A 26,344-nucleotide genomic window follows, 5' to 3' on the forward strand; every position below is an offset into this window, starting at 1 on the left:
CCTGTCTGCTCACTAGATTCAGATGACCAAGCCAAGTTCAAGCCTAGCCCAAGGCTCAGCACAAGGAGAAGAACCACCTGCTGATCGGAAATAACCTGGACCATCCACCGGGGAGAGAGAAACTTACGGCTTGTTTCGTCTCCAGTCTGCCATCATCGCCCCAACTGATACAAGGGCAGAAAGGACTTGTCAGAACCAACATGAAGTTTAGGCTCCTGGTGCAGGGTGGCACTCTGAGCCCACCACGGTCAATAAACAGGAAGCAATTTACACAGCACGTGCAACTCGAGGTGGGGAACATACATGAAAAAACGAGCAGCAAGAAGCAGGCGTCTTACGTTTCTGAAGCAGAAGGGAGGTGCCTCCTCTGTCCCATGCTGTTTGTGATAGTCCGCCCAGTCGAAGTCCTGGCCAGAGTAACCTGTGTGACAAACACAGATCCAACCCGTCAACTGAGCCGCGTCTCAGACCAAAGAAAAGCGTTGCAGGGCATCAGGGTTAAGGTAGGAAGACGGGCAACTTCAGACCCGCTCAAAATGTGAGGCCCTTTCTCAAGTGTGACAACATGTCATAGTTTATGAGGGCTGAATGAAACACTGTAGAAAGTGCAAAGCACTAACTAAATACAGGTAAGGTGCACCATCATTACCATAATTCAGGGCCTGAACCAGGTGAAGGAGGGCATTTGCCCACATCATCACAGGTCAAGAGGTAGATCTGCCTTGGGGAGAGCAGACCAGAGTATCACACAAAACACACGTGCACACGGCATTGTGCACAAAGACATGAACGTGCCTTCGCATCAACTCTGAGTTCCCGTGAGCTTACAACTCGACATCTTCATTGAAACCGTGAGATTTTATTAGAAAACACCGCTAGAGAGGAATAACCTTTAAAGAGCAGCAGAAGGTAAGACAAATAGCAAAAGAGTAAGTTGATATTGTAGCAAGAAAGCCTCCACAGATATGGAAAGGGGGAGGAATAAACCTTGCCTTCGAACTGATGAAAAAGGAAGGAAAACGAGGACCCGAGAAGGTGGGCCTCTCTGGGGGGAGTTTTGCGGGCACATCTGAGATGCTGGGGAGTTTGACAACCAGCTATTCATATGAACTAAATTTAATGTGTTCCTTTATTCATTTCATCTGGGGGTGGGAAGAGCTACATAATTATACAATATATATATAGATCCATCATGACCACCAGGATAAGACATATGAGAAGTTTAAAACATAAAACAAGAAATGTTGAGTATATGACTGAACCTAGGTAGGAAAATATCTCTTAATGTGAGTGTCAACTGCATTCCTATAAACACAGGAAGACACCTGGAAAAAAAAAAAAATACAGCACCAATCAGGATTAACTGAAAGTGTGCAAATGTCCCTATAACCATCATTTTCGGTTCTCTCTTCACTGGTCCAAGTATACATAAAATAAATCTGGAAGGGATTTCTTAAGTATATTTTTAACCCAAGTCCCCTGACTTCTTTGCCCTGTATCATCATCATAAATTCTGCACCTGCAAATTCACTTAACGTGGGGAACTCTGTTACTAAATCCCACAGCTGCAGAGACTACAGAAATTCCCACGCTGAAGAAACTCAAGATACTGTTTGCTTCCAACTTACATGTGTACAAAATAGTATACTTTTCATTAGGTAAGCTCCAGGTACTCAATTGGTTTAAAGATGAGGGTGAGGATTAACCAAGAAGGCAGCCATCTTCCTGATCCGGGGACTGAGCCTTGACCCTCCCTCCCCACCATCAGTGGCAGAGCCTGTCCCTGCCCACCTTGTTCCTGAGACATCCCCGTAACGAGTGATAGTTCCTCAAGCAAGAAGACGAGACATCTCAGAGTCCTAAGATGCTGGGTACTCTGTGGCTAGTTATGAAGATGTTCTGCACGTTCTTCCACATGCCCTCCCCCCAGAGCTGCCCCTCCAGCCAGAGGGTTCTGGTTTCTGGAAGCAACCAAACCAACTTCCTTCTGACTATTCATAAACAAAACAAAATGTGTTTTAAGTAAGGTACTGCGACTTTCTTTACAATCAAGGTAATCTTCCACTTCAAGTACTTTCTCTGGGATTGTTTTGGATCAAATCCTTGCATGAATATGTAAGAATGGAAAAATTTACTAAAAGATACCCAAAAGCCAGTGAGAAGTCACTAAAAGCTGGTGAGACATTCCCTCGCTGAACGCTGAACGAAAAGTACTGAACCAGGAAGGAGAACTAGATTAAAACCCAGTTCTAACAGGACTGGAATGAACCAAGGTCAGAGTAAATTAAGTCTTCTGTACCTGACCTTCCCTATCGTCTAATCCACAAAATGAAGAAATGATCGTCAAAGTCTCCTTTGGTGGTGGTTTAGTCATTAAGTTGAGTCTAACTCTTGCAACCCCATAGACTGTAGCCTGCCAGTCACCCCCACCCACTGGATTTTCCCAAGAAGGCTGGAGTGGGTTGCCATTTCTTTCTCCAGGGGATCTTCTGAACCCAGGGACTGAACCCGCACCTTCTGCATTGCAGGTGGATCCTTTACTGACTAAGCCTCCAGAGAAGCCCTAAGTCTCCTCCAGCTGTAGCATTACCTGCCTCAGAGCCACTATTACCACTTATTACTGCCAAGTAGGATACTCTCCCTTCCCTCTGTGGTGAATTCCCGTCTCTTCTCCTAGAGAAACGTGCCAACGGGTTGAAGATAGGTTACATAGCAAGACATTCCCTAGAAGAGCTCTCAACTGGACAGCTGGGGACAAGCCGAGTCCTGCAACAGAAGGGCCCTGTTTGTTTAGGGCCAGGGCAGACTGGCTGTGTTAAAGTCAAGATCTCCTTCTGTTCCATTTCTCTTCCCTGGACCTCTGCTGCATTCTGGGTTAGTTTGTGAGCAAAAGAAAATCTCATCAAGATCGTGGGGTAAAGTGAGAAGGGAGAAATGGCGGGGGGGGGGGGGGGGGGGGGGCGGGGACTATTATAAATGAATAGCAAAACATTTTCTGAAATAACATCAAACTTAGGTATTCGGTTTGGTTAGTATCTTGTTCAGATAAAACTTTCCTACTTATCAGATCACCTCTATTCCTCGTACAGATAGACTTTTAGCTGGGTGATCTATCACATTCATAACCACCAACTTCTAATGGATTTCAATCCTCCCCATAAATGCTGGACTCACGGTTTCTTAGACCTGCATTCAGTCCTTCTATATCCAGTTGCCAAGACTCTACAGGGAGTGATTTTTATTCTACTAATTTCAGGATATATCCAAGTTTTGCTGGGTACCTGAGCAATAAGCCGCTTTCCTGCCCCCAGAACTCTCTCCTTTCCTTGAACATTTGAACAACTTCAACTTCTCCTCCTCCTCCTCTTTCTCTTAAGAGACCTTCATTCACTGTCTCACTTGAAATTCTTCTCCTTTGGACTGATAATGAGCTCGCTTTGTAAAGCATTTTTGTGACAGCTCAGAAAATAACTGCTACATTAAAAAACAAACTGCTGCGGCTTGTGTAATAGAGACAACAGGGGTCAATTATACTCATTAATCAACAAAGACAGAACAAGAAGTACTAAGGCTTAGCCGTAGCCAGGAAAGCATGTTTTAAACCCAGGAGGGAGGAAAATAGCAGAGAGGAAAAGAAAATAAAAGGAAATCAAAACCCCCTGGGCTATTAAATTTTGCAACGAGCTGCCATCAGAGACTGTTGAACCTCCATCACCAGGGTTATTTAAGCTTTAATTAGTGTTTATTCTGTATGAAGTTCCAACTGTTACAGGTCCAGAAGGAAACAGGTCGATGACCCATTTCCTTATGATACAAATTAATTGACATAAAACAGCTCCACTTGCAAACATTTACTACTGGCTGTGCAAGTGGACAATTCTTCTGAAATAGAACTTAGCAGTAAAAATGTCCATGAACGTTGACACAACAATTTCATTTCTGGGAATGTAGCCCATAAAAACAAACCCCTTCAAACTTATAAAATGTGATACATGAAGATACAATGGCATTATTAGTGATAATTCTGAGGATAAAAAAAAAAGATTTTTATATCCAAAAATAGAAAAAATGATTATTCTGAGTTTAGATGAAAAGACTGCTGTAACCATATACAGAGTTATCAAACTGACATTAAAATATGCAAAGAAAAGGACTAGAGGAAATGTAAGAAAAACTTACTAGGAAATATCACAATCATTATCTGAGTGGTAGGACTTCTGGATACTTTTACCTCTTTGCATTTTCTAAGTTTTCACTCATGTTCATGAATTATTTCAATAATAAAAACATGTTGAAGGCATAGCATCTTTGCTCTATTTTAAAAGATAATCAAAGATAATCAATTCAGTAACACAACATGTCAGCCTTCCACTTCTCCTTTACTAACAGAATCCGGACTGTATCCAATTACAAGAGAAAGTTACCTCTCTCACCACCACCAGGAAGTGAACCGGGACAACCCTGAGGCAATCACGGCAGTTTTCTGTCCCTTGCCAGCCAGGGACTTGGGATGGGGGGAGGGCAAGGCTTTAAAAAAAGATTTCTCTCTCTCTCTCAAAGAATTTTTAAAAAAAGGACCACAGGAGCTTTTACTCCTATACTGTGTTTTTTTTAAAAAAGAGCAATCCCTGCCTTTGAAATCCACCACCTCCCTCCATATTTTTAGTTGACATTCATTTTCACGACCTTTCAAGCTGCCAATCTTGAAAATTTACACATTCATTTCCAATTGAATTAATCTGTTTTTACATTCATAGAATAGCACAGAAAAAGAAAAACAAGGAAAGATGGGGGAGGGAAACAAGTAAGTCCAGTTAGTATAAACACCAGCCTTATCCAAAGTCCTTATCTTTTAGAATAAATGGTGAGAAGTATTTAATGCATGGAAGGTCACAGTGTGACACGCACACTCTAAGTCGGCAGTCAGGCTCAAAGTGTTATTCTGATTCATAAACAATGTTAGGAGATGTAGATATGTCCCCAGAATGGAGTCTGATATCGTATAAATGTCAACTGTCAAAGGCAAAACTAGCTTAAGAATCTTGAAGAACAAAGTAAATTCAGGGAGAAGCGAGCAAGAGGGATGCTTAGCTTGCAACAATCAGGAATGTTTTCAGATGTTAAAAATCCACCCAAAGAGTGGGGAGACCTGGTGGCAACCGGGATGAGCACGGTCATGATGGCACCTAGTCAGACCTTGAGAATATGGAGTGGATTCACTGACAGATCACAAAGGGGCATGAAACAGAAGAGTTAAGGTCGACTGGGTCTTCAATAATATCCACAGGGCTCTATTTCATTGTCTAAAAAGCGGAATCAAATATGGCAAAGTGGTAGCCCTCTTTTCAATCAAGGTGGGAGGTCCATGAGTGTGTTTATTATTTTCTGCCCCCATTGGAATGTCTGAAATAGGAGATGACAGTCAATGTCTGGAAAAGAGAATACCAATTAGGGTTCATCACCATGTGTCTTGATAATCATTGAAAAATACCTTTACTTCTTAAACTGTGTTCTGTGTCTACTAAGATGGACAAATAGGAGAGACGAAGTGCAAAGATAACTGATTTACTTTAGCTTTTGCTTGCACATTTTACAGCAGAAATATACAGGCTTCACATGCTCTGCAAAGATCCCCTGGGGGGTGTGATTCTGTGCCTAACCTTGGATGTTACACACCAAGGAGGTTAATGAAATGATTTAAACACAGCAAGTCACGGTTGATAACCTATATGCATATTTGCCTTCTTGATTTATTTGTTTGATCCCCTTTCCAAGTGGCTATAACACTGAATCGCTGTTTGTTGGGTTGCAATGAATGAAGTAAAATCGCCAAGATTCTGTCCTTTACCTACCAAGAATGAACCTGCTCAGATGGAGACAACACTAAAAAACTTCGATCCATTCTAGCTTACACTATTTATATCTGGAATCTGGCGGCAGATTTTTTTAAATAGGAATGGAGTCAAAATAATGTGAGTAGGGACGTATGTTGTCTGCACATCTCCTGTATCACCAGGTGTCTTGTTTCATCAGCTGTTTCACACTGGGGAATGAGTGCATTACTCTCTTTTGGGATTCAGACCTGTTGTAATTCAATGCAGTGTTTATGGTTCTAACAGAAATCTAAACAATGTAATGCTTTCATGGAAAACATACCTACAAGAAAACATATGAACTCGTTTTCAACGTGTATTATAAATCTTGGGCTTCCATGGTAAAGAATCAGCGGTAAAGAATCCGACTGCCAATGCAGGAGATGGGAGTTCAATCCCTGGGTCAGGAAGATCCCCTGGAGAAGGAAACGGCAACCCACTCCACTATTCTTGCCTGAGAAATCCCATGGACAGAGGATCCTGGTGGGCTGCTACAGCTCATGGGGTTGCAAAAGAGCAACTAAACAACGACAATAATAAATCCTAGACACTCTCAGAATTCAAGTTAGAGACAATAAACTTCCATACATTATTAGAGCAAATAAGGGTGCTGGGGAACATCCAACAGCATGATTGTCAGACCAGGCGCTGATACATAAGGCACGTAACAAGTTATCTCAAGAAACCGCTATCAAGACCACCAGCATCTCTCAATCTTAATTCATTTTAATTATAAGAATAAAAATACTTTACTACATATATGACACATGTAAATACATAGTCAATATAGTGTCCCCAACTGGTATTAAATGTTAGTCACTCAGTCGTGTCCGACCTCTTTGCGACCCCATGGACTGTAGCCTGCCAGGCTCCTCTGTCCATGGAAGCCCCAAGTGGTAAGGGAGCTCAATAATTAAAGCTGTATCTTTGTTTTAACTGCAAACACTTGAAACTTTATTCCCTAGAGCTGAAAGTCTCCAAATGCTCTGACACAGAGCATCCAGTCACGGGCGAGTCCCGTTGCGCTTACATGGCTCCGCCCTGCACAAGGCCACCCGATGCCGCGAGGCATTGAGAAAGGTGGGCTTACCCAGCCGGGGGAGGACGGCAACAAAGGGTGGTCATACCGAAAACACACTCAACTGGGGGTCTCAAGAAGGGGGTTTTATGCCAAGTTCAGCCCTGAAACTTAAAAAAAAACTTAAAAAAAACATTTAACACAACTCAACTTCAATTTCTCCACATATACAATGATTGGAGGTGATGAGAAAATCTCTAATACCACTTTCAGTTATAAAAACCCTTTTATAACAATATATGATCATTTTTGAATATATAAAACATTCACTTAGAGCAAAGAGAAAATAAAAAATAGAAAGACTTAAAAACGATTCTGTTAAAAGTCTGGTTCCTATCTGCCCTGGTCGCCACCTCCATACCCTACGCTCCCAAATATAAGTCATCATTTTCATTAATTTCTTACGTAATCTTACAGACTCTCTTTACAAGAATATGTGCAAACATAAATACACATCCTGGGACTTCCCTGGTGATCCAGTGGTTAAGAATCTGCCTTCTAATGCAGGCGAATGTGGGCTCAACTATGATCTCACATGCCACAGAGCAACTAGACCCGTGCTATGCAACCAGAGGAAAACCTGCCCACTGCAACTAAGACCCAACGCAGCAATACATAAAGAAATATTAAAATATATAATCCTTACTAACCTCTTTTCTAGCAAAAAAGGCATGGCACTATAACCCATCGATCGGTCCGCTCACAGCATATCCTGTAAAGCATCTCATGTCAATACGGAGAGATTTTCCTCATTCTTTTCAACAACTGCAGTTTTCATTATATAAACATCTAAAATTGAGTTAACCAATCCCATACTTGGGTTTTCCCAAGTCTTTTGCTATTACACATCATGCTGCAAAAATAACCAAACTTTTATGCATATTATCGGTACATTATAAGTTTCATTCTTTTCAACAACTGCAGTTTTCATTATATAAACATCTAAAATTGAGTTAACCAATCCCATACTTGGGTTTTCCCAAGTCTTTTGCTATTACACATCATGCTGCAAAAATAACCCAACTTTTATGCATATTATCGGTACATTTTAAGTTTAGGAGAAATTCCCAGAAATGGAAATGGTAAGTCAACAGCTAAATGCATCTGTAATTTTATAAAAATTCCCAAACTACCTAGCATACAGTTGGCACCTACCTGTATTCCTGCCAGCAAGTCTGAGAGAACCTGTCCCCCAACACTCCATCAAAACAGACCTGCTTCTTTCTTTCTCTTTTGGATATCCACTTCATCTGAGAAATCCATGCCATCTCAGTATGACTTTACTGGGCAGTTCTCTTCTTATGATGAGTTCACATAAAAGGGATGATTCTATCATCACGAAGTATCTACTCATATTTATAAACCTATATAAGTTTTTGCTTTTCTTCTTACTGGATTATATAAAAGCTCTACATGTAAAAGCTCTACCATTTCAAGACAACGGTCCTACAGCCAAAAGACAACACCTGAAGATTACTGATGGAGCACTTCTTGCTTTAAGGGTTTAAAAAATAATTATCACTGAGATTTTCTTATTGGAAGATACTCATCATCATTACTCAGTATTTTACAAATGATACATAATACCAATAGAGAAACATTCCTCCTGGAAAAGATATGCTTCAATTTTAACAGTGGAAGGAGCCGTCTGGAAGACTACATGTAGACAATTTCATTTTACCAAATATCACAAATACTTAGGTGACAGAGAAGCAATAATTATGGCTGAAGGGGAGGTGTAAAAAGTTTAAGATATAAAAATATTTAATATTATAAAAAAATTTGTACCATCATTTCACTGCACATTTAAGAGTTCAATTATATTAATATAAAACAATTTTCTTAATATCATAAAATGCAATTATCAAAATAGGCACATTTATTTTACTAGTAAAGCTCCAAGCTATGTGAATAATCTCTTTTTGGAAACATATTTAAAAATTCTCAAGACCCTGGTAAATGTTAAACCTCTACCATCCATCAATCAAACATCCAAAATGCAGATATAAATGTTTTCCTTATGTTTTTTTAACTATGTGAGGAAATACTCGTCTTTAAAATTCTTAAATGATCCTATTTTTCTACGAACAAACTAGAAATTTTCCAAGTCCAAACAATTAACATTTTAGACATCTATGACATTTTTCTTCAATGACAAGAGACTCATCTGCACACACACTTTGATTAGAAGTTGGGAAGAAATAAAGATGGCCAGAGGGCTTTCCAACTCTACAACTGGCCAGCCACTGACACTTCACAGAAGGAAAAGACTTCTCTTGCCTGAACCAGTAGATGGTTCATAACAGAAAACTTGGGCTTCCCAGGTGGTGCTAGTGGTAAAGAACCCGCCTGCCAATGCAGAAGACATAAGAGAGGCAGGTTCAATCCCTGAGTCAGGAAGACCCCCTGGAGGAGGGCATGGCAACCCACTCCCGTATTCTTGCCTAGAAAATCCCCATGGAGAGAGGAACCTGGTGGGCTACAGTCCATAGGGTATCACAGAGTCAGACGCAACTGAAGCAACTTAGCAACTGAAGCAGCTAGCATACACGCACACAACATAGAATTTGTACTGTCACGTAAAGAATTATAAAAACACTGGGATTTGTATCACGTCTTTGATTCTATATAGCAGAGGTCCCCAACCTTTTTGGACCCAGAGACTGGTTTCACGGAAGACAATTTTTCCATGAACCAGGAGTTGGGGGAATGGTTTCTGGATGATTCAAGTGAATTACATTTATTGTGCATTTTATTTCTATTATTATTACATCAGCTCCACCTCAGATCATCAGGCATCAGATCCCGGCGGTCAGGGACCCCCTGCTATAGAGTACCTGTGGAGGACCAGGGGTGCCCCCATTTACCAGTCTTGAAAACTGAAGCACACTGATTTGTAGTCACCCACGGGCACCCAAATGGGCACAAAGACGGAGGCCACGTAATCCTAATATTCACCACCCATAACTGAGCAAAGAATCTGGAGCCTGACCGCCTGTCCTGTTACTAAGCATGGGGTCCTGGGCAGGTTACATAAACTCCTGGAACCAAGTTTCCCTGTAGGGAAATCCTCATTTTGAGGATTCAATGAATTTGGCACTGGAAACAGGGGAAGCAGTGTTTGGGAGAAACATTATAATCAGGCTGAATTCCATTACTACAGAACTTTAATGAGAAGAAGCAAGGGCTGAGATGGAAATAATTCAAAAGCATCTCTTCTGTGGGGCGGACACTGGAGGATGAGTTAGGATAAAAGCCCAGCAGAGTATAGTCATTCCACAATAAGTGAGGTGGGACACAACAGATGCACACAGGACCCAATCTCCGGAGATCTGAAGAGATGAGCACAAAAGCCCTGTTTTATTTGAGATTATCTGTCAAAATCTCCCTGGAACTTTAGTTTTCTATTCTTGTTTTTTTCTCTTCCTTCATTCCCTTTCTTTTCCTATCCATCTTCTCACCTTTCATCTCTCTGCATCTTCCCTGGATAAACCTTAGAACTCCAAGGATAAGAAATCACATCTGTAAAGTACAGCACGGTACTCACCGATACTATGGTTTATGGATCTCAATTTAAGAGGACTTGAATGCAACCTGGTTCCCAACTTAATTACTGTCATGTCTTATGGAAACAAAGCACTGAAAATCTGAGAGCAACGGGGCTCTGGGGAAAAGTCAACTTATTGGAAATACAGTTTTAAAGAAACGTCTCGTTAGCAGGTTGCTGCCTTTTTAAAGCCACAGCTCAGACACGTTCAAGTTTTAAATCCCAATCACTTGGCAATTCTGTACCCTCTCTCAACACATAGCAGAAACACAGGTGCCAGGATCACGTGCCTCCCCAGGGAATGGAGGGGTGTGTGTGTGTGTGTGTGTGTGTGTGTGTGTGTGTGTGGTGCCTCCCCAGGGAATGGAGGGGTGTGTGTGTGTGTGTGTGTGTGTGTGTGGTGCCTCCCCAGGGAATGGAGGGGTGTGTGTGTGTGTGTGTGGGTGTGTGTGTGTGTGCACACACGCGCGCGCGCTACGTCACTTCAGCTGGGTCCAATTGTGTGACCCCAGAGATTATAGCCCTCCAGGCTCCTCTGTCCATGGGATTCTCCAGGCAAGAGTACTGGAGTGGGTTGCCATGTACTCCTCCAGGGCATCTTCCCAACCCAGGTATCAAAGCTGCATCTCTTCTGTGTCTTGCACTGACAGGTGGCTTCTTTACCACTAGCACCACCTGGGAAGCCCCAAGGAGCTGCAACAGACCCTATGGCAAGCTAACCAAGAAACACACTGTTTTCCCACTGCATCCAAAATGTTTATGGCATAAACATCTTCATATCAACAAAGGCATCGCTTTGGTGACAATACAAGTCCTCCTGAACCACCCAAACGCTGTCAACTTTCACAAAACACAAACCTTTGGGAGGGGTGAGATTGACTCCGTTTTTAAGGCACCACTGTACTGGTAAAATCCCCAAAGAGTCCGCATGGCATAACATCGAGAGTTTACTAGGCTCTGGTCTGAGGTCATCAATAGTCACTTGAAAAAAATGATTGTTAAAAACCTGAAAGAAAAGACAACAGCACCCAGGGTTAATTCCTTGAGATGAACAAATAATGCTCCAAAGGAAGACTGGCACAGCTTTCAAATGAAGTAAATATATTTCACCCAAATGGTCGCAGCAATAACTGCCAATAACTTGCAACAATAACTTTCAATATGTATTCTTAAAGTGGTCCAGTCATGAAGAAGTTTAAGTTGATCATTTTGGTCATACTAATGGAACTAAAATGCATGTTGGCTAGAATCTAAGTGTACTGGATTCTGCCACCATTTATAAAATGATATTAATAGTGGATGTGCTCAGTTCCTCAGGCGAGTTTGACTCTTTCGTGACATCATGGACTGCAGCCCACCAGGCTCCTCTGTCCATGGAATTTCTCGGGCAAGAACACTGGAGTGGGTTGACATCTCTTCCTCCAAGAAATAGTGTGTATGTGTGTGTGTGTGTGTGTGTGTGTGTGTGTGTGTGTGTGTGTGTATGTATGTATGTATGTATATGTGTGTGTGTGTGTGTATTTAAAGTAGAAACACATACTTCAGATGTTAGGGTAGGTGAGTCCACTGAGACTTCTTTGATGGGGAAGGGAAATTATAATCTTAAAAGACTATCAGTTCATTAATAAAAATGCCTTTACATGAAATGGTACTTTCATTTTAAATCTGCAAATTGTAGATGTATGACTTTTCCTTTAATCAGTGAAAGCAGATGAGAGAAAGGAAGTGAAGTGTTCTCTGCCCCCTCACTCCGGAAATAAGACTTTGCTTATTACCATTTTCAAGTATTTTCAAAATAGATCACATGGGCTATAATCAGTGTAGCAGGAGGAGCCCAATTATTAGCACAAAGACTATGTATGCAAACTTATCAGCAGTTCTTTTCATGGGCACAGACAAATGGCAGGCTCAGTGTCATGTGGTTAATAAGGGAAGGTGGCACGTGTTCAGTGGCTGAGTTCACTGCTATAAACTCAGTTTCACGTTGGCATCTTCCTCCAAGTCACTATAGACACAAGCGTCTGCATTCTGTACTATCAGAGGACAAGTGATGTTCACCCACCCATTACAAGAGGAAGCACCTGATCAAACTCGCTCCATGATGTAAGTGACCAAAAAGGGAGCTTAAGAACAGGGCTGGGCTGCAAAGAAAGCCCTCTTTCCTGGGTTTACTTGGCATCGAGGCTATATCCTCGGGTTGGCTTGGAATAGAAAGACTTACAATGTGATCCACTTCAGAGGTGGAGGTCAGGAGCAGGGGAGGGATGCTTACCTTGGTCACGGATGCAGGGCAAATGTGACTCATGTTCACGGTCTCTAGCTTCATCCCAACTGTGAAGAAATGGCTTCTCAAATCTGCATGGTCCTGCAGGAAAAAGACTGAAACTGTGAAAAAGCACTTGTATTGTAAATTAACTTGGTAACTGTCCAGATGCTTTCTTTGAATGTTTTAGTGGGCGACCAATGACAGACTGAAATAATTAACCCTCTCCAGTTTTGGATTTCTAATTATGGCAAGATACCATGTATTTTCGACTTCCCTGGTGGCTCAGATGGTAAAGAATCTGCCTGCAATGTGTGAGACATGGGTTCGATCCCTGAGTTGGGAAGATCCCCTGGAGAACGGAGTGGCAACCCACTCCAGTATTCTTGCCTGGAGAATTCCATGGACAGAGGAGCCTGGCGGGCTACAGTCCATGGGGTTGCAAAGAGTCGGACACGACTGAACAACTTTGGCTTCACTTCATCGTGTATTTAATTATTTTCTGCAGGCTTAATTGCTTCTCCAAAGGAGAAACAAGCCTCGGTGGCCATGCTGAAATTTGTGCTACACACAATTAAAAAAAAAAAAAAAACACCACAAGGCTCTGATTTTCCTATCACGGACAGACGTGCAGCACAGTAATGGAAGCAACCAGTCATCTAAAACACAGCAGGGGCATCCTCGGAAAAGGTGGCCTCTTGCTATTGGAGTTACTTTGCAGGCTTCGGGGAGGACCTGGTGGGGGGATACAGCTTGTCTTCTCTGTAGAACAGCGTTCAGGGTATCAGTGATGGATACTGATACTGGTCCTCAGACATGTGGAGACAACACACCCCGAAACAGCCCAGCACCCAATCAGAAACTGCCTCCTGCTCTATAAAGATGAGCTACATCCCCCACTTAATAGGTGCCTGGCAGTTTTATAGACAATTCACCAAAGCCTTGTGTGTGTGAGCAGAGCCTTCCTGCCTTCTCAAGAAAACACATTTCAGTAACTACTTCAGCTACCCAGCAACAGATGAAGCTGGTGGGACTCTGGCCACCAGGATTTATCTTGCTGAGATGGAGGTCACCTCATAACTCACGGTCTTTATAAACAGCGGTGGATAAATAAATGTCTTTGCAGACTGTCCCTGAGGAAATAAGAGCTGCAAGTAAATCCTGCTGTTTCTAAATACATCAGTTGGGTGTGAGAAGTACAAACGCAGCTGGGGATCTATGACTTCCTTTGATCTGCCAATGTAAAGTGGATTTTAAAAAAATTTTATTGAAGTAAAGTTGATTTACAATGTTGTGTTAGTCTCAGATATACAGTAACGAGATTCAGCTATACATACAAATATATGTGTATTCTTTTTCAGAATCTTCTCCATTATAGATTACTACAAGAAATTGAATATTGTTCCGGGTGCTATATAGTAGGTCCTTGTTATCTATCTAGTTTATATACAGTAGTGTGTATATTTTAATCCCAAATGTCTAATTTGTCCCAGGCTCTCCGTGTGACCTTGACCACTGACCCGAAGTCTTCAGCCAAGTTTACATCCATCTCTGTCTCGGCTCCAATGCTGCGGTGGAAACCTTTTAATGCACAGGAACCCTACACTAGTAACTGTCCTTGACCTGCTCCAATACTTTGGCCACTTGATATGAAGACCTGACTCTTTGGAAAAGACCCTGATGCTGGAAAAGATTGAGGGCAGGAGGAGAAAGGGGTAGCAGAGGATGAGATGGTTAGATAACATTACGGACTCAATGGACATGAATTTAAGCAAACTCTGGGAGAGAGTGAGAACAGGGAAGGCTGGCATGCTGCAGTCCATGAGATCGCAAAGAGTCGGACATGACTTAGCGACTGAACCACCACACAACCTGCTGCCCTATTTTATTCATGGGTGTCTAGGGGGACCTGCGGCTCCTTAGAAATAAAGCATCAAGTCTTGGACAGAAATGTGGTCCATAGATAATCTTCTCTTTTCAAGGCTGTGCACTCTATAATAAATCCTTATTGTTAATGACTTCAGTGCATCCTGAATCAAACTGTGCATCTAGGTAAAGAGGGGATCGATCACTCTCTGTACATATCACACTCTCCTCTCTACAGTCCCTGGGTGCCTCTGTGAACCTCTGAACATCTTTTTCTTTGTTCATACTTAAAGATATATCACCCACATCAAAACCACACGTAGTCACATGTGGGGTGAAAAGAAAATATTAATGACATGAATATTTTTAAAGCAACGCTTTGTCTAGATGACATTAAAATATTTTAAAATAAAGCTTAGTGAACAAAGGTTGAGAAACAAGTTTTCCTTTGTGAATCACAGCTTAGCTTTCCTACAATTAAATTTTTTCTATTAGGATTCAGATGCAAGCACACAAATTTCTTACGCGTGGAAACCCATCTGTTTTTGTTCCAACCTATGTGAAAACTCTTTAAGTTTTCTTGCTTAAAATACTGCCAAAAAAAAGAAAAGAAACTGAATATTTTGGAGGGTTAAATGCATCCATAAGTAGGTCATTTATATTCTGGACTCAAACAATCATGTCTATTGGTCACAGGAAACACCCTCTTCCAACAATACAAGAGAAGACTCTACACATGGACATCACCAGATGGTCACTACCAAAATCAGATTGATTATATTCTTTGCAGCCAAAGATGAAGAAGCTCTACAAAGTCAGCAAAAATAAGACCCAGAGCTGACTGTGGCTCAGATCATGAGTTCCTTAATGCAAAATTCAGACTTGAATTGAAGAAAGTAGGGAAAACTACCATACTACTCAGGCATGACCTAAATCAAATCCCTTATGATTACACAGGTAGAAGTGAGAAATAGATTCAAAGGATTAGATTTGATATAGTGCCTGAAGAACTATGGACAGAAGTTCATGACACTGTACAGGAGAAAGGGATCAAGACCAAGCCCAAGGAAAAATGCAAAAAAAGGAAAAAAATGGCTGTCTGAAGGGGCCTTACAAAGAGCTGAGGAAAGAAGAGAAACAAAAAGCAAAGGAGAAAAGGAAAGATATACCCACTTGAATGCAGAGTTCCAAAGAATAGCAAGGAGAGATAAGAAAGCCTTCCTCAGTAACCAGTGCAGAGGAATAGAGGAAAACAATAGAATGGGAAAGGCTAGAGATCTCTTCAAGAAAATTAGAGACACCAAGGGACCATGTCATGCAAAGATGGGCACAGTAAAGGAGAGAAATGGTATGGACCTAACAGAAGCAGATGATATTAACAAGAGATGACAAGAATACACAGAAGAATTATATAAAAAAGATCTTCACGACCCAGATAATCATGATGGTGTGATCACTCACCTACAGCCAGACATCCTGGAATGCAAAGTCAAGTGGGCCTTAGGGAGCATCACTATGAACAAAGCTAGTGGAGGTGAGGGAATTCCAATCGAGCTACTTCAAATCCTAAAAGATGCTGCTGCTAAAGTGCTGCACTCAATATGCCAGCAAATTTGGAAAAAGCAGTGGCCATAGGACTGGAAAAGATCAGTTTTCATTCCAATTCCAAAGAAAGGCAATGCCAAAGAATGCTCAAACTACCACACAATTGCACTCATCTCACACGCTAGCTAAGTAATGTTCAAAATTATCCAAGTCAGGCTTCAACAGTACATGAACCGTGAACTTCCAGATGTTCAAGCTGTATTTAGAAAAGGCTAAGGAACCATAGATCAAATTACCAACATCTGTTGGATCATTGAAAAAGCAAGAGAGTTCCAGAAAAACATCTACTTTTGCTTTACTGACTATGCCAAAGCCTTTGACTGTGTGGATCACAATAAACTGTGGATAATTCTGAATGAGATGGGAATATCAGACCACCTGACCTGCCTCTTGAGAAATCTGTTTCCAGGTCAGGAAGCAACAGTTAGAACTGGACATGGAACAACAGACTGGTTCCAAATTGGGAAAGGAGTACGTCAAGGCTGTATATTGTCACCCTGCTTATTTAACTTATATGCAGAGTACATCATGAGAAACCTTGGGCTGGAGGAAGCACAAGCTGGAATCAAGATTGCCAGGAGAAATATCAATAACCTCAGATATGCAGATGACACCACCCTTATGGCAGAAAGCGAAGAAGAACTAAAGGTCCTCTTGATGAAAGTGAAAGAGGAGAGTGAAAAAGTTGGCTTAAAACTCACATTTAGAAAACTAAGATCATGACATCTGATCCCATCACTTCAAGGTAAATAGATGGGGAAACAATGGAAACAGTGACAGACTTTATTTTCTTGGGCTCCAAAATCACTGCAGACGGTGACTGCAGTCATGAAATTAAAAGATGCTTACTCCTTGGAAGAAGAGTTATGACCAACCTAGAAAGAATATTAAAAAACAGAGACAATACTTTGCCAACAAAGGTTTGCCTAGTCAAAGCTATGGTTTTTCCAGGAGTCATGTATGGATGTGAGAATTGGACCATAAAGAAAGCTCAGAGTCAAAGAATTGATGCTTTTGAACTGTGTTGTTGGAGAAAACTCTTTGAGTCCCTTGGACTGCAAGGAGATCCAACCAGTTCATCCTAAAGGAAATCAGTCCTGAATATTCATTGGAAGAAGTGATGCTGAAGCTGAAAACTCCAATACTTTGGCCACCTGATGGGAAGAACTGACTCACTGGAAAAGACCCTGATGCTGGGAAAGATTGAAGACGGGAGGAGAAGGGGATGACACAGGATGAGATGGTTGGATGGCATCACTGACTCAATGGACATGAATTTGAGTAAGCTCCGGGAGTTGCTGAGTTGGTGATGGATAGGGAGGCCTGGCGGGCTACAGGCCATGGGGTCGCAAACAGTCAGGCACAACTGAGCGATTGAACTGAACTGACGTACTGATTATACCTTATTAATAAACATGAGCTCCAAGTTTCAAAAAGGAACTTGGAAATTTTAAAATATATCCTTTTCTGCTCAGACCTAACTTTCACTTTCTTAAGGTCATTTTTTTTTTTAATGAAATCTTACAAATTTCCAATTCCCTTTTTAAATTTTATTTACTTGTTTATTTTTGGCTGTGCTAGTTCTTCGTTGCTGTGTGGGATCTTCTTTAGTCGCAGCGAGCAGAGGCTACTTGGTAAGTGTGGCGCACAGGCTTCTCATAGCGGTGGCTTTCCTTGTTGCAGAGCACAGGCTCAGGATTTGTGGCACTCAGGCTTACTTGCTCCGAGGCATGTGGAATCTTCCCGGGATGGAACCCATGTCCCCTGCATTTGCAGGTGGATTCTTTACCACTGGACCATCAGGGAAATCCTTAAGATCATTTTTTAATTAGCATTTAAGAGAAAAAATAATTCCTAGTGATAACAAAATACAAATTGCACACGTTTCAAAAGCAAGTCAACAAAACGAAAATTTGTTAAATTCCGGAGCAAAGATCCATAATGATTATGAGTTTCATTATGATTATAAATCTACGACTCAAATGTTTATGTTATGAATGGTAATGCCTGAAACTTCTAGCTGCAGAGGAAGTGTCCTTTCAAAAAAGGTTTGCCCACAAACCTCTGGCCACTGGAAAAGTTTAACACATGACTGACAGCTAGGTAAAACATACAAAACTTCGAGGAGTCTTTGCCAAACTCTCTCATTTATATTATGTGGTTCACCCAAGAAATAATTATTGAATTAAATCAGTTCAGTTCAGTTGCTCAGTCCTGTTCACCTGTTTGTGACCCCAGGGACTGCAACACTCCAGGCCTCCCTGTCCATCACCAACTCCGGAAGTTTACTCAAACTCATGTCCATTGTGTTGGTGATCCCATCCAACCATCTCATACTCTGTCATCCCCTTCCCCTCTGGCCTTCAATCTTTCCCAGCATTAGGGTCTTTTCCAATGAGTCAGTTCTTCCCATCAGGTGGCCAAAGTACTGGAGTTTCAGTTTCAGCATCAGTCCTTCCAATGAATATTCAGGACTGATTTCCTTTAGGATGGACTGGTTGGATCTCCCTGCAGTCCAACAGACTCTCAAGAGTCTTCTCCAACACCACAGTTCAAAAGTATCAATTCTTCGGCGTTCAGCTTTTTTTATAGTCCAACTTTCACATCCACACATGACTCCTCGAGAAACCATAGCTTTGACTAGATGGACCTTTGTTGGCAAAATAATGTCTCTGCTTTTTAATACGCGGTCTAGGTTGGTCATAACCTCCCTTCCAAGGAGTAAGCGTCTTTTAATTTCATGGTTGAAATCACCATCTGCAGTGATTTTGGAGCCCCAAAAAATAAAGTCAGCCACTGTTTCCCCATCTATTTGCCATGAAGTGATGGGACCCGATACCATGATCTTAAGTTTTCTGAATGTTGAGTTTTAAGCCAACTTTTTCACTCTCCTCTTTCACTTTCATCAAGAGGACCTAAGTTATTTTTCTCTTTCTGCTGTAAGTGTGGTGTCATCTGCATATCTGAGGTTATTGATATTTCTCCTGGCAATCCTGATTCCAGCTTGTGCTTCCTCCAGCCCAGCATTTCTCACGATGCATTCTGCATATAAGTTAAATAAGCAGGGTGACAGTATATAGCCTTGATGTACTCCTTTCCCAATTTGGAACCAGTCTGTTGTTCCAAGTCTAGTTCTAACTGTTGCTTCCTGACCTGGAAACAGATTTCTCAGGAGGCAGGTAAGGTGGTCGTGGTCTGATATTTCCATCTATTGGAGAATTTTCCAAAGTTTATTATGATCCACACAGTCAAAGGCTTTGGCATAGTCAATAAACAGAAGTAGATGTTTTTCTGGAACTCTTGCTTTTTTGATGATTCAACAGATGTTGGCAATTTGATCCCTGGTTCTTCTGCCCTTTCTAAATCCAGCATGAACATCTGGAAGTTCACAATTCATGTACTGTTGAAGCCCGGCTTGGAGAATTTTGAGCATTACTTTGCTAGCGTGTGAGATGAGTGCAATTGCATGGTAGTTTGAGCATTCTCTGGCATTTTCTTTCTTTGGGACGGGAATGAAAACGGACCTTTTCCAGTTTCGTGGCCACTGCTGAGTTTTCCAAATTTGCTGGCATATTGAGTGCAACACTTTCACAGCATCATTTTTTAGGTTTTGAAATAGCTCAACTGGAATTCCATCACCTCCACTAGCTTTGTTCATAGTAATGCTTCCTAAGGCCCACTTGAGTTTGCATTCCAGGATGTCTGGCTCTAGGTGAGTGATCACACCATCATGATTATCTGGGTCATGAAGATCTTTTTTTGTATAGCTCTTCTGTGTATTCTTGCTGCCTCTTCTTAATATAATCTGCTTCAGTTAGGTCCATGCCATTTCTCTCCTTTATTGTGCCCATCTTTGCATGAAAAGGTCCCTTGGTATCTCTAATTTTCTTGAAGCGATCTCTAGCCTTTCCTATTCTATTGTTTTCCTCTATTTCTTTGCCTTGATCACTGAGGAAGGCTTTCTTATCTCTCCTTGCTATTCTCTGGAACTCTATATTCAAATGGGTCTATCTTTCCTTTTCTCCTTTGCTTTTCCCTTCTCTTCTTTTCACAGCTATTTGTAAGGCCTTCTCAGACAACCATTTTGTCTTTTTGCTATTCTTTTTCTTGGGGATGGTCTTGATCACCGCCTCCTTACAATGTCAAGAACCACCATCCACAGTTCTTCAGGCACTCTATCAGATCTAATCCCTTGAATCTATTTCTCACTTCCACTGTATAATCATAAGGGATCTTATGATTTGGGTCATACCTGAATGGTCTAGTATTTTCCATACTTTCTTCAATTTAAATCTGAATTTGGCAATAAGGAACTCATGATCTGAGCCACAGTCAGCTCCGGGTGTTGTTTTTGCTGACTGTATAGAGCTTCTCCATCTTTGGCCGCAACGAATATAATCAATCTGATTTTGGTATTGACCATCTGGTGATGTCCATGTGTAGAGTCTTCTCTTGTGTTTTTGGAAGAGGGTGTTTGCTCTGACCTAACACCCAAAAAAGATGTTGTTTTCACTATAGGGGACTGGAATGCAAAAGTAGGAAGTCAAAAGATACCTGGAGTAATGGGCAAATTTGGCCACGGAGTACATAATGAAGCCGGGCAAAGGCTAATACAGTTTTGCCAAGAGAACACACTGATACAGCAAACACCCTCTTCCAACAACGCCAGAGAAACATAAAAAACTAGATGATTTCTTGATATCCATTCCAACTCTGTGTTCTATCATTCATGCATCCATTTAAGCAGCATCCATTGAAAACCACTGGGCCATCACACACAGAGCTTTCAACGGTAAAGAATCTGCCTGTAACGCAGGAGACCCTGATTTGATCCCTGCGTAGGGAAGATCCCTGGAAAAGGGAGTGGCTACCCACTCCAGTTTGCTTGCCTGGAGAATCCCACAGACAGAGGAGCCTGAGCCTGGCGGTCTACAGTCCATGGGGTCGAAAAGAGTCAGACAGGCCTGAACCACTAGCACTTTCACTTCACTTTCACCACAGACCAGGCCACCAGATGCTGCACAGAATACACACAATGAAAAGTGCATTTGCAAAAGGCAGAGGGAAGAGATATACAGAGAACAGTGATGGAAGATGCAGGCTTAGAAAAATAATGCAGAACAAATACTGTTTTTACTTGTAGCATCAAAAAGCATAACCACCAAGACACTGGCCGTCCAGGGAGTTAAAGGCGTGAACCTTAATTTTGAATATAAAAATCATGAGGCTTTGGATGACAATGAAATGATTCTGGGAAGGTGGGACAGTAAATTCAGTTAGGGAGACTGGGTCTTACAATACTGCACTGAGGTTTTTCGGTCTGATCCAAGAAGCAAAGGGAGTCATTCAACACTCCTAACAAATACAGAGATTTTTAATGATAAAAAAAATTCAACGCCAGTGGATTTCCAAATCAGCCAATACACAGACCTTCTGAGAGCAGTGTGTGTACAAATAAATGTACATGCATATGCACATATGAGAAAAGGCAAAGATATTCTCATTGGAAAACAAATTTAGTTCGAGCCCATTTACCTTGGGCTATTAATACAGTCAGAGAACACATGTTCATTTACTGACACCAGCTAATCATTTTTGATTCTAAGGAGAGACTGAGGGGAAGTGTTGCTGACCCCCGAAATGATTCAGAAAACCGATGATCTGCTGAGAGATAATGGGAAATTCACTGCGGGTTGAAAGATACATCCTGGCCTTTGCAAAGCTCCAAAGAATCCTTCACGCCTCTCAATTACTGGATCAAGAATGATGCTATTCCTGAGATGAGGAGTAAGTAGTAAATCCTCAGGACATTTACAGATGTGCCTGTCACATTCACGAAATAGTGTTTATTCAAACGAACTGGAGTCCAGTTAAACTGCTTATGGAAAATTCCCTTTCTTTTAAGACAGGCTGGCAATGTCATTCCCATTTTCATTAGTGGCTATACATTTTATTTTTGCCCTAAAGTAGTTTTATATTGATTAGAAGTAAAACACCATTCATTTTACTGAAGGGCTGTCTTACCAGCCTACCTTAACAATCACTCTTCAGGGAATCTTATTTTCAGTCAAATGACAATGTAAAAGACATTATTATACACATCAACTTCCATAAACCACGCGAACTTCATCAGCTTTATTTCCTAAACCCACAGGGCTTTCACTCTTTCAGGAAATCAGTCCTGAATACTCACTGGGAGGACTGATGCTGAAGCTGAAACTCCACTACTTTGGTCACCTGATGAGAAGAACTGACTCACTGGAAAAGATCCCGATGCTGGGAAAGATTGAAGACGGGAGGAGAAGGGGACAACAGAGGATGAGATGGTTGGGTGTCATCACTAACTCAATGGACATGAGTTTGGGTGAACTCTGGGAGTTGGTGACGGACTGGGAGGCCTGGCGTGCTGCAGTCCATGGGATCGCAAAGAGTCGGACACGACTGAGCGACAACTGAACTGGAGAGTCAGAGACTCTGCACTGACACTGGCTTGGTTTGGATTAAAATGTTCAAGCAGGAGAAACAGTAACAGCAATGAACATACTGTAAATACTTGTGAGCACTTTCCTTGTATTATTATTTTCCCCTCACAGCAGACTATGGGGTAGGATCCATCCTACAGACAGGAAACTAAGACATATAGAGGTTAAGTTACCTAAACAAGGACACACAGCTAACAAGAGAATGCATGTGCGCCTGCTAACTCTGTGCAACCCCACGGTCTGTAGTCCACCAGGCTCCTCTGTCCATGGGATTCTCCATGCGTGAATACTGGAGTGGGTTGCCATTTCCTTCTGCAGAGTATCTTCCAGACTCAGGGATGGAACCTGCATCTCCTATGTCGCCTGCATTGGCAGGCGGGTTCTTTACCTCTAGCGCCACCTAGGAAGCCAGGATTCAAATCTATGTGGTCAGACGCTAAGAACGTGAGCTAGCCATCAGATTACCTAGTCGTCTGTGATTAGCCATGGAACAGACTGAGAAGCAAAGACCAAAATGACTCTTTTCAGTTTTCAACTGCTAATAGTTAAGCAAGCAAAAAATAATAATAATAAGTAAAACCCTTATTTACAACCTATATGCTCCTAAGATGCTATTTCAAAGACAGATATTGCCAAGTTAAAAAGTGATAGCTATTAATACTGACCACTTACTGCAAACCTCCAATGACTGCTGTCAATTCACAGCACTTGTCCATGGCTTAAGAAAAACTGTCAAGAGAAAATTCTGACACTAGAATTACCTCCCAATGTTTGTATACAATCAGTCTTCATCAATAATGAACCAGTATTTTTTACTAACTGCCTTCATGTTCTCTAAGGCATGGAGATTGAAGAAGCACGTACAGCGAACGCCTACAGTGCTCTACAAGCTATCAGTCATCATCACCTATCTGTCGTGACGGTATCAGCGTTAACCCAGACGGGCTCATCTGATGGACGGAGTTCATCCAGGACATGTGCCCAGCTGCCAAGTCCATAGGAGTCCCAACCTACTGGTGGTATTTTCAATACCCTGTGTTAAGCGCTAACCTACAGAATGAAGTAAAAAACATGTGGTTCCCGACACTGAGAATCTTGGAATTTAGTTAGAAAATGAGACGTGATAAAGAAAGCTGGAAAAATAAGTGTGCACAAAGTGCAATATATTTGGCATTCTACCTTTACAATTCTGCCTGATGTCTTCCTTCATTTCACCTGTGAAGCAGAGGACATCAGACAACCTCAGAGCACCCCCAGGTACACGCTGGTCCCCGAGATGCCTTTAAAGGGACCCCTATGCCTGGGAAAAAAAGCATGACCTGAAAGAATCAAATATCACAAGAAACACCGCTGCACAGAGTGGGTTTCCCAGGTGGCGCAGTGATAAAGAATCCACCTGCCAATGCAGGAGACGTAAGAGATGCGGCTTCCATCCCTGGGTTGGGAAGATCCCCTGGAAGAGGAATGGGCAACCCACTCCAGTATTCTTGCCTGGGAAATCCCTTGGACAGAGAAGCCTGATGGGCTACCGTCCATACGGTCACAAAAAGTCAGCACGACTGAACACACACTGCACAGAGCTGCCTGAATATTGGTCATTAGCAGAGCAATGAAGCTTCGGGGTGAATACTGAGGCTCTCTAAGACACAGGTAAGGGCCGGAGTATTAGCCCACAGGAGGAGGTGAAGAGTGCTAACTGAGAGACAGAAGACAGGGGAGAAGAAAGAACATTTTAGGGTCACCTCATCTCCCAAATGCCTCCTTGATCTTAACCTACTGATTGCTCTCCGTTTACTTCAGGAGCTGGCAGCACTTACAATTTAGCACAGGTGTATCATAGGTTCTCCAACAGCCAATGCTTCTTGCCAGCCCCACTTCATTAGATAAATACACCCCACATGATACAAAAACAGGAAGAATGTGGCATGGGGGAGAGGGAGTTTAAACTAATTAACATGACAATTAAAATGTACTCAGTGAAGAGTTTCATGTAAGAAAAGCAGTGCGTCACTCCCCGTACAGAAACCAAACTTTCACAGCCCGAGTTTCACAACTAAATACTCCAGGGATTCCCTTCAGCAGTGGCCATTTGAGCCTCAGTCTTTAATCCTCTGGTTCTAGTTTTGCTCATGAGGATATAAAAAAATGGACAAAAAACAATATGCAATTCAGTCCCCTTGTACATAAGTATCAAAATCTTTTAGCACATCATACACAAAAGCACTACCATATGACCCAGCAATCTCACTGCTGGGCATACACACCAGGAAGCCAGAATTAAGAGAGACACGTGTACCCCAATGTTCATCGCAGCACTATTTACAATAGTTAGGACATGGAAGCAACCTAGATGTCCATCGGCAGACAAATGGATAAGGAAGTTGTGGTACATATACACCATGGAATATTACTCAGCTATTAAAAAGAACGCATTTGAATCAGTTCTAATGAAGTGGATGAAACTGGAGCCTATTGTACAGAGTGAGATAAGTCAGAAAGAAAAACACCAATACAGTATATTAAAGCATATATATGGAATTTAGAAAGATGGTAATGATGACCCTATATGCGAGACAGCAAAAGAGACACAGAGATAAAGAACAGACTTTTGGACTCTGAGGGAGAAGGCAAGGGTGGGATGAGAGAATAGCATTGAAACATGTATATTACCACATGTGAAACAGATCGCCAGTCCAAGCTGAATGCATGAAACAGGGCACTCAAAGCTGGTGCACTGGGATGACCCTGAGGGATGGGGTGGGGAGGGAGGTGGGAGGGGGTTCTTGATGGGGACACATGGACACCCATGGCTGATTCACGTCGTCTGCTGCTGCTGCTAAGTAACGCCAGTCGTGTCCGACTCTGTGCAACCACATAGACGGCAGCCCACCAGGCTCCCCCGTCCCTGGGATTCTCCAGGCAAGAACACTGGAGTGGGTTGCCACTTCCTTCTCCAGTGCATGAAAGTGAAAAGTGAAAGTGAAGTCGCTCAGTCATGTCCGATTCTTAGCGACCCCATGGACTGCAGCCTACCAGGCTCCTCCATCCATGGGATTTTCCAGGCAAGAGTATTGGAGTGGGGTGCCATTGCCTTCTCCGTGATTCATGTCAATGTATGGTAAAAACCACCACAATATTGTAAAGTAATTAGCCTTCTAATTAATAATAATTAAAAAAGAACACTTTGCAGTGTAATTTTTTCAGTTGCAACATGCCAGTTTTTTTTTTTCTTTTGGTCTTCAGGGACCTCAAACATTGCATAAGCATCTTTTCAAAGGCTTCAATTAATTTGCATAATTTCTAAGAATAGGCTTCAGAAAAGTCAAAGGAGGGTTTTAATTAGTCTTACATTCACATATATATTATCAATACACAATGCCCTAGGCTTTAATTCCTTTTTCACATCAGCATGTTCTGTTATGCTAAAAAAAAAAAAAAATCCAATGCAATTTATCATACTGTTCCTCTTTTGTCTTACCAAAGACCTAGTTCTCATACGGTCATTAGATAATTACCCTCTTTATGTTAGTTTCATCTAAAAATGGACATTAAGATGCCAGCATTAATTAAATCAATATCCTTATTATATTTCAATTCCATTGCACTGAATTAAACTCAGCCAACGAAGTA

General features: G+C 41.8%; 1 protein-coding gene across 4 annotated transcripts in view; it reads right to left on the reverse strand.

The window, feature by feature from the left end:
* Nucleotides 1-26,344, reverse strand: part of SFMBT2 (Scm like with four mbt domains 2) — a 174,301-nt gene that overhangs the window by 52,683 nt on the left and 95,274 nt on the right. For all 4 annotated transcript variants that reach the window (XM_061126033.1, XM_061126032.1, XM_061126034.1 and 1 more), the window contains 3 exons: nucleotides 12,771-12,863; nucleotides 11,357-11,504; nucleotides 339-421 (listed from right to left, as the gene is read on the reverse strand). In XM_061126033.1, the coding sequence (XP_060982016.1) occupies nucleotides 339-421; nucleotides 11,357-11,504; nucleotides 12,771-12,863 (324 nt within the window). The remainder of the gene's footprint in view (nucleotides 1-338; nucleotides 422-11,356; nucleotides 11,505-12,770; nucleotides 12,864-26,344) is intronic.

This window comes from Dama dama, chromosome 23, assembly GCF_033118175.1.
Source record: "Dama dama isolate Ldn47 chromosome 23, ASM3311817v1, whole genome shotgun sequence".
Taxonomy (NCBI): domain Eukaryota; kingdom Metazoa; phylum Chordata; class Mammalia; order Artiodactyla; family Cervidae; genus Dama; species Dama dama.